The sequence below is a fragment of the Bos javanicus genome, chromosome 2, assembly GCF_032452875.1.
Source record: "Bos javanicus breed banteng chromosome 2, ARS-OSU_banteng_1.0, whole genome shotgun sequence".
NCBI lineage: Eukaryota > Metazoa > Chordata > Mammalia > Artiodactyla > Bovidae > Bos > Bos javanicus.
In genome coordinates, this window is record NC_083869.1 from 53255211 (window position 1) to 53269409 (window position 14199).

Here is a 14199-nt window from a genome sequence, read left to right on the forward strand (position 1 = left end):
CCTCCTACATAACTTCAACTTAATGCCTTTGATCAAGATCTTTCCACTTCCCCCACCCCCATCATGCTAATTTTAAGCAAACTTCTATTTTTAAAATTATTATTGTAGTGGTTGTTCTTTCTTCCAGCACAATATCTATTCTTTTCTTTCATAGGACTTACCACAGTTTGTTTAATGTGTATCTCCTCTGTATTCTCAGATGGTAGTATGGGGAATGATACAGAATAGGCATCTGAGCAGCTAATTACCTGTTGCTGAAGTGCAGTAACACTAGTTCTATTACTTCATTCAGCCAATATTACTGAGTGTTTACAATGTGTCGCACACTTTGTGGGGCTCTTTCCAAATGACTGGCCTTCACAAAGAATAGTCAGTTACAGACTTTTCATATACAAAAAAAAAACCCCTATGGATTAAGCTTTTAGTACTAATTATACCAGTTTAGATGAAGTACTTTCTTTGGTTCATATCTCTAGGTCCTTGTCTCTAAGTGATAAAAGTGACTCTACTTTTAAGAAAGCAATTTCTATATACCTCTTAGATCATTGTGAACTACAGAAAGCATTTCATAAAGCACTGAAAACTGAACTTCTCTCTGTTTAGAGCTATATACCACCAGTATGTCACAAGGTACACCCCCTACATGCTTGTTCCTCCAGGCTTTAAAAAAACTGTCAGATGATCTCCTGCTTTTGGTCAGTTTACCATGTCTATTGAGCATTAGCTGAATAATCATTCAATATTTTTTGTATAATTTTCTCTAGAAGAAGAAACAAAAATTCAATTTCTCACTGGTTATTTAAAATTTCACACACACACACACACACATAGTCCAAAACTGTAAGGGCAAGGCACAGGAGAATGAACCACTTGGAAAAGTTTTAAAGACTAACACACTCCTTCACAGTTGGCCCTCCAAGTTCTGCGTATATTTTCTGGGCTAAGCAGACAATGTCAGAAACCACAGAAAGAACTTTAATCTAGTTACAATAGTTGGTAAGGAGGAGAATGCTCTGGTGGTTTAGAGGAATAAAGGAAATCCAAATCAAGATAAGGAAACATATTAAACAAGTGATTCGCTAAATTGGTTTACATTCGGCTCACTAAGAGATTTTCTTCTAGGCATGTCCAAGACATTCAAAATTTAAAATGCAACTAATACCCTTACGGCAGAAAGTGAAGAAGACTCTTGATGAAAGTGAGAGAGGAGAGTGAGAAAGTTGGCTTAAAGCTCAACATTCAGAAAACTAAGTTCATGGCACCTGGTCCCATCACTTCATAGCAAATAGATGGGGAAACAGTGGCTGACTTTATTTTTTTTGGGCTCCAAAATCACTGCAGATGGTGACTGCAGCCATGAAATTAAAAGACGCTTGCTCCTTGGAAGGAAAGTTATGGCCAACCTAGACAGCATGTTAAAAAGCACAGATATTGCTTTGTCAACAAAGACTATAAAGAAAGCTGAACACCGAAGAATTGATGCTAATGAACTGTGGTGTTGGAGAAGACTCTTAAGAGTCCCTTGGACTGAAAAGAGATCCAACCAGTCCATCCTAAAGGAGATCAGTCTCGGGTGTTCATTGGAAGGACTGATGTTGAAGCTGAAACTCCAATACTTTGGCCGCCTGATGTGAGGAACTGACTCATTTGAACAGACCCTGATGCTGGGAAAGATTGAAGGCAGGAGAAGGGGATGACAGAGGATGAAATGGTTGGATGGCATCACTGACTCAATGGACATGGGTTTGGGTGGACTCTGGGAGTTGGTGATGGACAGGGAGGCCTGGCGTGCTGTGGTTCATGGGGTCGCAAAGAGTCGGACACAACTGAGTGACTGAATGGAACTGAATACCACTTTGCCAAGTATGGGTAAAGAATACATTTTGTGCCAAGGACTGGGTAGGATACCCCTGGGGGAGACTAGAGAAGTGTGGGCAAATTGCTTCTGCCAAGTGTAAGTAACTAACTGAATGAATGGATGAATAGAGGAATGAATGAGTAAATGGTGAGAGATGCTCTCCTAATGTTGCTTCATTTGTAATCAAGAATGTTAGAAGCATTTAGGGCTTCCCTGGTAGATCAACTGGTAAAGAATCTACCTGCAATGCAGGAGACCCCGGTTCAATTCCTGGGTTGGGAAGATCCCCTGGAAAAGGGATAGGTCACCCTCTCCAGTATTCTTGGGCTTCCCTGGTGGCTCAAATGGTAAAGGTTCTGCCTGCAGTGTGGGAGACCTGGGTTCGATCCCTGGGTTGGGAAGATCCCCTGAGGAGGACATGGCAATCTACTCCAATATTCTTGCCTGGAGAATCTCCATGGCAGAGTTCCCTGGGGGGCTCTAGTCCATGGGGTCACAAAGAGTCGGGCATGACTGAGCAACTAAGCACAGCACAGAAGCATTTAAAAAATATTACTGCAGTTTGTAAATGATTTTTTAAGGTGGGGAAAATAATCTCGAGAAAAAAGAAAGGAAACAATTAGTTTTTATGTAACAGCTGATGTGCTGCTGTAGTGAGGATTGAGACCATTTTCCTAAGTCTGTGAGAATAAACACACAGTTTTCATTAAACATGCCTTTCCCATAACAGGTCCATAAGCATTTCCCATGACTCTGCAGTTGGGTATCTTGGCTGGAAGAGGATCTGGCCATTAGAAGGAGGGCTCTAGATACGCTGAGTCCAGCCGTGCTGAGAGACTTGGCACCTTTATATGTTACTTTCTAACACCAACCCCAGCACAAAATGTCATCAGAAACCTACATAAACATTGGACTTATATTCACATAAATTATTTCTGTACTGAGGTGCTTTATGCCAGAATTTAGCAAAAACAACACTTTGAGTAAACAGAATTGGCATATAAATGTAAGAATATTAATTCAACAAAATGATCATAGAAAAATATAATCAACAGCACACACTTGTAAATCTTGTGAGAGGTTTTTGTGCCTTTGAGTTTTGTTGAACATTTCCATAGAGTTCCTTTAAGCTGATATTGCCAAAATGCTTTGAATTATCTGCTGCTTTACGGAATCGTAGTCTTTGTTTCATTAAAACATTTAGGAATTATATTAATAATCATTATATGTGATTAGTGCCTATCTAGTGCTGAATCTACAAATTCATTTTAAGAGAAAACATTGGGACGATGAAATATAAGGCCAAATATGATTGCCCCTGTCAGCAAAAACATGGTTTTATTTTATTAAAAATCACCAATAAAATGCCATGGACAAAACATATAGTTTCTATTTATAGGCATTTTCAATTCTGCAATACCATGATATCTGCATGCCACAAGACTGTGTCTAGCAGGGTTTTCATTTTGCCTGGGGTATATACAGAAAAAGAGAGGTATAAAATCCTTTTTAAAATGTGCACACATCTTATTATGCACAGCTTCCCCCAAAGTCCTATTTGGATTTTTGTTCTAATATGACAGTGCTTACACTGTCAATACTGAGTATTTATAAGTGAGTGAAGATTTCCAGAAAATGATGATAATTTAACTACTGGCAATAATAACATTATAATATTTTCAGTGATCCATTTGGCTCTAAGTATTTATTAAATAATATTTATTCCTAAAATACGTACTCACACAATTACATGAGATTGTAACATGCAATAAAAGGACTTTTCTCTCTAAACTCCAATTGATTCCACTCCTCACAAATACCTCTCCTTGTGTTTATTCTGCTTTTACTATTTTCTATTCTCTCTCTGAACTCTCAGCTCAGCTCTCTGATGTGTTGATATGCTTTTCCCCAAAGCTGCTCACTTTACACACTTTCTCTACCCACTTGTCCCCTTCTTGTTATTCTCTCATTCCCTACTGATATGGGAATAATAGGATCCCAAGGCTGTCCTTACAGTATAATTAAAGTATGAATTTCCAGGAGTTGGAAATTGCAGACCATTTTTATTATGTTTCTATAATAAAGCCAGGTAACATTGAGAGAATTAAAATGGCTTTTCCCTAGCAGATAACTTGGTAAAGATTTCTTCCCTTGGTTCTATTGTTTTAAGAGACTGGGAGCTGAAAAGGGGAATAGATTCACCAATTCTTTTTCTGAAAACACCTCCATCTTTTACATGATATATATCTCCCTAGATCCTGGGAATATGTTGTAAACTTGTAACAGATGGTGATGAAGCTTCATATTTTTATACAATATAGTTTTTGAGATTCTGCATCTACTGTGGTGTATCTTCCAGGGAAAATGACCTTGAATGAATGAAGTCAGAGTCTGAAGGAAAAACACCCTACAGATAGACTACCATAGAAATAATGAGTCAATTGGGTTTTGCTTTGTTCCCCTCAGTAAGATGAGATCATTTCAGACAAAAATTAGAATGTTGAAATATAGGAATCAAAGGTCATCTTAACACTGGAGGTGTGTCTGTTAATTGTTCTAGCAAAACTAGTTAGGCGTATTCTGTGCTGAACAGATACATGTGGAAGATGGAACATCACCGTTTACAAGTAGGAGCACTATTTGTTCCACTGGGTAATGGGGGCTTACCAAAATTTGTTCTGGCACAATGTCTACCAGCCTGAATGTTAGGAGGGTTCTAACACTGTGAGTACTGATATTTTATGAATGTTTTATCACTGGCGGGAAAACAGAAGTTTGCAATTGAATCAACAACATGTCAGACAGCAAAATATTAAAAAAAAAAGAACATTAGTGGGAATTATTGATGTCCCTACTGTGAAAACAAACTGGAGTTAATAAGAAACTTGATCCTCTTAACTGATTAGCAACAGTCAGGTTTTAATTGCATGGCTTTCCAGACAAATCAAGTGGTGCTGTTAATGTGAGCATTGGTTGTGTAGAGGGTGCAGTATTGGGGGAATGGCTGTACGTTCAGTTACCCACCTCTTTTTTCGACAGCTTCAATGCACTGCTTTACAAACCGTGGAACTGTGGAATTTTCACGTTCACACAGTGTGTGCAGATGAGAGCCAAAAATTTGATCTGCAAAAGAAACAAAGATGAGCTTCATTAAAATCCAAGCTTGCGTTGTTCTTTAATTTGATTCTGTTTCCATATCCACTGAATGATGAAATCTGCATCTTGCATTGGAATCGATTTTTGGCTTTAATTCCAAAGTGTCTGTTGCAGACATGCAAGGACCATAGCTCCCTCCTTTATGGAACAGGACTCTGGCCCTAGAGAAAGAAAATGAACACTCTGCCATCGATTAGGCAGGGATGACTGAGTAAGTTATAGTCTCTCTGGGCTTAATTTCGCTGTCTATAAAATAGTGACTAGGAATTAAGAAAACTTCGATGAATTAATGAATCCTAGTGAATTGGTGTCTCAGTGTTTGAGAAGAAGTTTATCAACAATCATCAAAATTATGATGTTGTTAGTATATTTAGATTCATTCAATGGCACAATGATATCTGAAAAAAGCAAGTTCCAGAAGATTTACCTTGAAGTGAATGTTTTCACATTTCTCCTGCCTTGAATTTGCCCTTCCTCTAATCTAAGTATCCCTTTTCTTTTAGGGCTCAGCTCAAATGGTTCTTTCTCCACAAACTCTATCCAGAACTCTTATCTCAGCTTTATGTCTCCTGTAACATAGATTCTTTGGAATACCAGTTTCTCAGGATGTTAATAGGCGATTTGAGGGGGAAAGCCTGTAATCAAAATGATTTAGCAACACTGGGTTAAACAAAGTTAAACAGGTTTCTTTCATGTGTACTTATTTTCAGAGCCCGTGTTATGCCAATGTGCACTGGGAATCTCCAGGCAGGACTGAAGGACGCGCCAGTTCCCAAACTTATTTGAGTAAGATCCTTTTATTTCAAAGGGCATCTCTCCAGACTAATGTTTCCGAGAACACTGTGTGAAATTCTAGCCTAGCTCTCTCATTTGGAACATGATTTATGCTACCTTGCATTGTGTATTTTCACTTAGAATATATGGAATGTATTCTCAAAGCAGATTCTCGAGTGCTGCATTGCTTATACTGTTCTTTCAGTCAAGCACAGTTTTGGGTCCATGGTGTTCAATCAAGGATTTTTTAAAAATTGCGATAAAATATATATAACATAAAATTTACCATTTTAACCACTTTTGTGTGTCCAGTTTAGTGGCATTAAGTACATGTGCACTGTTGTGCAACCATCACCACCATCCATTTCCGGAATCTTTTTAAACAGCAGAGATGTTGATTATTGACAATGAAACAAATATTTAGTAGGTTCAAGGACTTTCCATCTCGCATACAATGAAATCTAATTCCTTGACATCACCTCCAAGGCAGTAAACAACCTGACTTTTCACCAATTAACTGACTTCATTTGCTTCCTCTCTCCTCTCTCTGCTCATCACTCGCTGCTGCCACTCTGTCTACATCACTGATTCTTGTCCATGCCAAGCACACTTTTGCCTCAGGGAATTTGAACTTATTATTTCCTCTGTGTGGAAATCAATTATCCAGGTGATCAAATGTCACCCTCTTATTCCTATCCACCTTTAAAAAAACTGGCAAGCCCTGCTGATAACAGATCTTCATGCTGCCCACAGCTTACTTTTCTTAGAGCATTTTACTCCATCTGACATATTAGATTGATATGTTTACTGGTTAGTTGCTCTCCTTGCTTAGAATGCAAAACCCAAGAGAATAAGGGCTATTCCTATTTTCTTTATTACTGAATTCCCAGTAACTCGACACTCTTTGGAAAATACTAGAAGTTCAGTAAATATTTATTGAATTATTGACTATAAGACATCATCTTTTTCATCAGTAGAAGTTTTCAAAAATGTAAAACATATTTTTAGCACAGTTGCTGTTTGTTGTTCAGTCCCTCGGTCGTGTCCGACTCTTTGTGACCCTGTGGACTAGAGCACGCCAGGCTTCCCTGTCCTTCACCATTTCCTGGAATTTACTCAAACTCATGTCCATTGAGTCAGTGATGCCATCCAATCAGCTCATCCTCTGTCATTCCCTTCTCCTCCTGTCTTCAATCTTTCCCAGCATCAGGATCTTTTCTAATGAGTCAGTTCTCCGCATCAGGCCACCAAAGTATTGGAGCTTCACCTTCAGCATCAGTCCTTACAATTAATATTCAGGATTGATTTCCTTTAGGATTGACTGGTTTGAGCTCCGTGCAGTCCAAAGGATTCTCAAGAGTCTTCTCCAACACGACAGTTCAAAAACATCAATTCTTTGGTGCTCAGCCTTCTTTATGGTCGAACTCTCACACCCATACATGACTACTGGAAAAACCATAGCTTTGACTATATGGACCTTTGTCAGCAAAATAATGTCTGCTTTTTAACATGCTCTCTAGATTTGCCATAGCTTTTCTTCCAAGGAGTAAGCCTTTTTTAATTTCATGGCTACACTCACCATCTGCACTGATTTTGGAGCCCAAGAAAATAAAGTCTGTCACTGTTTCCATTGTTTCCCCATCTATTTCCCATGAAGTGATGGGACCAGATGAAATGATCTTCATTTTTTGAATGCTGAGTTTTAAGCCAGCCTTTTCATTTTCCTCTTTCACCTTCATCAAGAGGCTCTTTAGTTTCTCTTTGCTTTCTGCCATAAGGGTAGTGTCATCTGCATATCTGAGATTATTGATATTTCTCCTGGCAATCTTGATTCCAGCTTCTGCTGCATCCAGCCCAGCATTTCTCATGATGTAATCTGCATTTAAGTTAAATAAGCAAGGTGACAATATACAGCCTTGATGTGCTCCTCTACCAATTTTGAACCAGTCTGTTGTTTCATGTCTGGTTCTAACTGTTGCTTCTTGACCTGCATACAGGTTTCTCAGGAGTCAGGTAAGGTGGTCTGGTATTTCTATCTCTTTATGTTTTTAGCGTAAGTGGGGGAAAATATAAGATGCAGCATAATAGAATGGTAAATGATATGTTATTCAAAGGGATAGTCAACACAGATTGTGGTGAGACTTCAAGGAAATCACGATTGTCATCAATTTCTTAGGAAAGGTGATGGCTTGAGTTGAGAACAACTCAGCAAGTTAAGGCTAGAGCACTAATAATAATGCAATTTAATGTGGAAATGTGAGTTTTTGTCCAAGAGACAGAAAGAAGACAAGCTCAAAACACACATAAACATAATGTAGAGAAGTGGGAAATAATCATGAATATTTGCTTTGAATATCTGGTCTAGTAACAAAGATTCATTCAGAAACAGTAAGTCACCAACATAAGAAAGAATAACATAAAATATTATTTAAGAAAAATAATCCAGAACTTCAGATTTGATCATTTAAACTGGTCAGAGATTACAGAAAGGAAGCATTTTTATACAGAATAAAATCTTTTAATGATAGTCATGATTCAAATAAATTTCAGAAATATGTACCAAGTATCTTCTATAGTTGAAGCAATGAGTAGGCATATTAGGTTGTGATAAATATATCAAGAAGCTTATAATATTGTAGGGCTAACAGAAACATTCTGTTAATAAATAATAAATAGAATATATAGCAGGTATCACAAAAAGTACTTCGTGCAAAGAAAGTTCTAAAGTATAAAGTTTTTTTCTGTCATTTAGTGCAAAGGTGGTATGTGGGAAGGGGGAGGTTGGGGGAGGATTTATGGGATGGAGATCATTCAAGAAAGATAGATTCTTGAATGAAGATGATGCTAAAGTCTGGAGAAAGGTTTCTTTCTTTACTTTTTTTTCTGATAGTAGATACAGGAATATGAAAAAGATGAAAATATTCTACTGTATTTACTCCTTCACTCATTCTGTTATTTAAAAGAAATCCTAAATGCCTGCTCTGTGTCAGGAGCTAGGAAAGGCACTGATAGCACAATAACAAAGACTCCTTTCCAATGCTCTAAAGTTTCTTGTCTAGTGGCGACGTCATATAAGGAAATAAGTAAGAACATGTCATCCTGAAGTATACTATTCCCAAGGAAGCACAGATCCAATGGGAACATGTTAGAAGGAGCACCTGAACAGCCTTGAGCACTCATGGAAGACTTCCCAGGGAAGAACTGAGTCCTCAAGGTTAAGTAAGACTTAGCTTGGAGATGTAAGGAAAAGAACAAACAGGGCATTTGGGGAGGATGAAGGAGAGGTAAACAATCAGCGACGAGAGAGTGATGAGAAGAATCATCTTGGTGTGATTGTACAAAGGGAAACATACACTTTTTCTTATTTAGAGAAATCTTCATCCAAGCCAGGCTTCAGCAATATGTGAACCGTGAACTTCCTGATGTTCAAGCTGGTTTTAGAAAAGGCAGAGGAACCAGAGATCAAATTGCCAACATCTGCTGGATCATGGAAAAAGCAAGAGAGTTCCAGAAAAGCATCTATTTCTGCTTTATTGACTATGCCAGAGCCTTTAACTGTGTGGATCACAAGAAACTGTGGAAAATTCTGAAAGAGATGGGAATACCAGACCACCTGATCTGCCTCTTGAGAAATTTGTATGCAGGTCAGGAAGCAACAGTTAGAACTGGACATGGAACAACAGACTGGTTCCAAATAGGAAAAGGAGTTCGTCAAGGCTGTATACTGTCACCCTGCTTATTTAACTTATATGCAGAGTACATCATGAGAAACGCTGGACTGGAAGAAACACAAGCTGGAATCAAGATTGCCAGGAGAAATATCAATCACCTCAGATATGCAGATGACACCACCGTTATGGCAGAAAGTGAAGAGGAACTAAAAAGCCTCTTGATGAAAGTGAAAGAGGAGAGTGAAAAAGTTGGCTTAAAGCTCAACATTCAGAAAACGAAGATCATGGCATCCGGTCCCATCACTTCATGGCAAATAGATGGGGAAACAGTGGAAACAGTGTCAGACTTTATTTTTCTGGGCTCCAAAATCACTGCAGATGGTGACTGCAGCCATGAAATTAAAAGATGCTTACTCCTTGGAAGGAAAGTTATGACCAACCTAGATAGCATATTCAAAAGCAGAGACATTACTTTGCCAACAAAGGTCCATCTAGTCAAGGCTATGGTTTTTCCTGTGGTCATGTATGGATATGAGAGTTGGACTGTGAAGAAGGCTGAGCACCGAAGAATTGATGCTTTTGAACTGTGGTGTTGGAGAAGACTCTTGCGAGTCCCTTGGACTGCAAGGAGATCCAGTCAGTCCATTCTGAAGAAGATCAGCCCTGGGATTTCTTTGGAAGGAATGATGCTAAAGCTGAAACTCCAGTACTTTGGCCACCTCATGCAAAGAGTTGACTCATTGGAAAAGACTCTGATGCTGGGAGGGATTGGGGGCAGGAGGAGAAAGGGACAACAGAGGATGACATGGCTGGATGGCATCACTGACTTGATGGATATGAGTTTGAGTGAACTCCTGGAGATAGTGATGGACAGGGAGGCCTGGCGTGCTGTGATTCATGGGGTCGCAAAGAGTCGGACACGACTGAGGGACTGATCTGATCTGATCATGTATGAAGCTTTAAGAGGAGATAAAGTTTGTGTTATGTGGAGTCTTAACTATTAAGTCAAGTGGGCATTTATCTGAGAGCGTGAAAATGTGGCTGATTTGTTATACATACGCCATTTCCCTCCCAACTTCTTTCATGTTTTAGAGTCCACTTATAAGACAGATTCTGATGTTCAAATGGTCTCCAATGACTTCTGCTTCCTTTGTAGCTTTCAGTTCAGTTCAGTTCAGAAGCTCAGTCATGTCCAACTCTATGTGACCCCATGGACTGCAGCACACCAGGCTTCCCTGTCCATCACCAACTCCCAGAGCTTGCTCAAATGCATGTCCATTGAGTTGGTGACGCTATCCTCTGTTGTCCCTTCTCTTCTGGCCTTCAATCATGTAAATTTAGTTAGTTTAAAATTAGAGAGTTCTGGTTGGTATAATGCAAGGGGATATGACTTGGGAAACTAAAAAAGAATTTTTTTTTCCTGATGAAAGGAGAGGGGTACATGAAAGCATTCTGTCTTTTTTCCTTCATGAACATCAACGTGCAACTTTGCAATGCCTGGAGCTACTGCTGCAATCTTGTCACCATGAGACAAGAAGTTTGCAAGCCAAAGCTGCTGCTGCTGCTGCTAAGTCACTTCAGTCGTGTCCGACTCTGTGTGACCTCACAGACAGCAGCCCACCAGGCTTCCCCGTCCCTGGGATTCTCCAGGCAAGAACACTGGAGTGGGTTGCCATTTCCTTCTCCAATGCATGAAAGTGAAAAGTGAAAGGGAAGTCGCTCAGTAGTGTCCAACTCTTGGCGACCCCATGGACTGCAGCCCACCAGGCTCTGTCCATGGGATTTTCCAGGCAAGAGTAAGCCACAAGGACCTGAGACCTCAGTGATATTGTTGAGCTTCTAAACCTGTCCTAAAACACTTTCTCTATACTTCTTATATATGAGATAATATAAACAATTTTTAACTGGATATTCTATCACCTGTAACCAAAATATTCATAACCAAATGGTGGGGTTGCGGGGCAACAGATCGTGGTGAAGACTGAACACAAAAGATCTGTTGAGAAGCTAATGTGGTTACGTATGCAGATGTTATGAAGACCAGAATCAGGATAGGTTTGTGGTAAATTTAGTCATCACTGAGCATTCTTCTCCTCTTCTCGGAATTAGATTTATACTTTTACTACCTTTGCCATCTGACTGTGTGGTGAAACTCACTAGAGTGGGTGACATTTATTTCCTTCATTTCACTGATAGAGGGCTTGCCCAAATGATTACTTTGGACAATGTAGCCTGTGTAGAAATGACTGTGTTTCAGTTCAACACTGAGGTCTTCAGACATGCTACAGATTTCTATGCTTGCTTCTCTGTTACTGCTGAATCAAGGTTTACCTGGGTAGCAGCTGCCCCTTCAGTCCGGGCTCCAGAGTAAATACATATAGCACAGAACTGAGGCTGACCCTTATTGAGGAAACAAGTCCAGTCAAACCTACAATGTAAAGCAGAGCGGTCCATTCAAGCCACAGACACATGAAAAATAAGTGCTTTTTGCTGTTTGCCACTGAGATTCTGTTTGTTAGACAGCAACAGCTTACTGATAAAGAATGATAACAGGAGACTGGAGTTTGGGTGATCTAAGCTATGCTGTGAGAATGAAAACAAAGACACTTGATAGGACATGGAAACCAAAACTGGGGAGCAAATAAATAGAGAAAAAATTCTAAATTTAGCTAGAACGTGGAATTACATTAGAATTACATTTAGAATGTGGAATTACATTTAGAATCAATCCTAAGATTGAGTCTCTTTGAAGAGACTCAAAGGAAATTTCTCTCACCTTAAAATTTAAAGTCATTATGTTTTATGTTATATTATGGCACTTCTTATTATGTATTCTCTACAGATCAATTCAAATCTATTTAATTCAATTCAGTGAATATTTCATGAGCACCTACCATATGCTGAGCACTGTAAAGAATTTGAAGATTGACATCCATTCATAACTATCTATTATATTCATAACTATCTACATGCCCACTGTAGCCTAGACATTGCACTCCATCCTGAAGATGCAATGGTGCATGAAGCATGATCTCCCACAGTCTGGGCGGAAGAATAGTTCTCACAATTATAATATGATGCAATTAGTGCTATTATAAGGGTGTTTATTAATAATAGCAAAGACTTATTGCATTCAGCCAGGCAAAGTTCAAAGTACTTTATTCTAACTTACTTGATCGTCATAGTAATTGTAACACTTTGGTAGTAGACACTATTACCATCCTGATTTTATAGGAGTGGAAACTGAGGCAGAAAGATACCGAGTCATTTGCCCATAGGTACAAACCATCAGGCTCTAGATGAAAAAAAAAAAGATAAGGACCTAACTCAGACAACGGAGAGATGTAGTGATTCTGCGGATTTGCAGACAGGATGCAGGAGGTGAGCTAACTCACTGGGCAAAGAGGATTTAAGTTTTTGCTTGATTAAAGGAGACTAAAATGCAGAAAACTGAGGGTTTGGAGAAGAATCGAGAGAGTTGATATTTAGGAGTTAGGATGGGTAATTCAGAACAGAATGTTGATGAGAAATCAAGGTGAAATTAAGAGGTTATTGGTGATCATAAGGAAAATGGCTTTTGTAGAATGAAACTGAAAAGCAGAGGCTTTTGGTCAAGATTTGAAGGGAAGGTGAGAAGTAGAGACAGCAAATAGACTTTTTTCAGGTTAGTGATGAGGATTCACTAATTATAAGGAAAGACAGGATTTGGGGAGGGATTATGAGTGGGGTGGAGAACAGAACATTTCAATTGCAAGGTATTTTTGATTTGTTGATTGCCAGAATGCTCTAGAGAGGGTGAGGGGCACTCCTAGCTACTTTCAGTTGTTCTGAGGCCAGAGGTGGGGGAGGTGCATTACTGCCACTTACTGGGTGGTCCAGGTAAGTGCAGGCAATCCCTCATGGGGAGAGAAAACAACCCTTCCCAGATTGCCAACAGCGCTCTGGGGAAAAAAGAGTTGATATATGTTGAACCTCATTAGACAGGAGGGAAATGATTGCCTTCACTGGTTACCAGAAAGGTAAAAAAGAAAAATAATCACCTCATTTATATCCTGACTTTAAAGTGGCTACACTTACCCAGTAAGGCTCTGTAGAAGGACCTAGTCTTCCAGGTTAAAACAAAAGGTGAAAGTGTTAGTCGCTCAATCCAGTCCCACTCTGTGACCCCATGGATGGTAACCCACCAGGCTCATCTGTCCATGGAATTCTCCAGGCAAGAATACTGGAGTGGGTAGACATTCCCTTTTCCAGGGATCTTCCTGACACCGGGATCAAACCCGGGTCTCTTGCATTGCAGGCAGATTCTTTACCATCTGAGCCACAGGGTAGCCCATACCTTCTGGGTAAACCTGATTAAATTAACGGTTGTCATGTGGCCCAAGCCGGGTCAGTGCAAATTCCCCTCCAAAAGTTTTACAATTGGGACGCTACAGTCTGAGGTGGTATCAGGGATACTATCTGCTCCAGGGACACTGAGGGGCAAAGGGAGCCGTTTGGCGAGATGGCTATGTGCAATGAGCGAGTGTGCACAGAAACGGATATGCAGAGGGAGGTGAATGAAGCAGAGACACCTCAGCTCCTCACTTCCTGATACTTATATATGATGTCATATATATACCATATACTGCTGCTGCTAAGTCACTTCAGTCGTGTCCGACTCTGTGAGACCCCATGGACTGCAGCCTACCAGGCTTCTCCATCCATGGGATATTCCAGGCAAGAACACTGGAGTGGGTTGCC

General features: G+C 39.7%; 1 protein-coding gene across 2 annotated transcripts in view; it reads right to left on the reverse strand.

Annotated features, from left to right (window-relative positions):
* ARHGAP15 (Rho GTPase activating protein 15) overlaps positions 1-14199 on the reverse strand; it is a 701521-nt gene that overhangs the window by 248460 nt on the left and 438862 nt on the right. For both annotated transcript variants that reach the window (XM_061438774.1, XM_061438765.1), the window contains one exon: positions 4883-4981. In XM_061438774.1, the coding sequence (XP_061294758.1) occupies positions 4883-4981 (99 nt within the window). The remainder of the gene's footprint in view (positions 1-4882; positions 4982-14199) is intronic.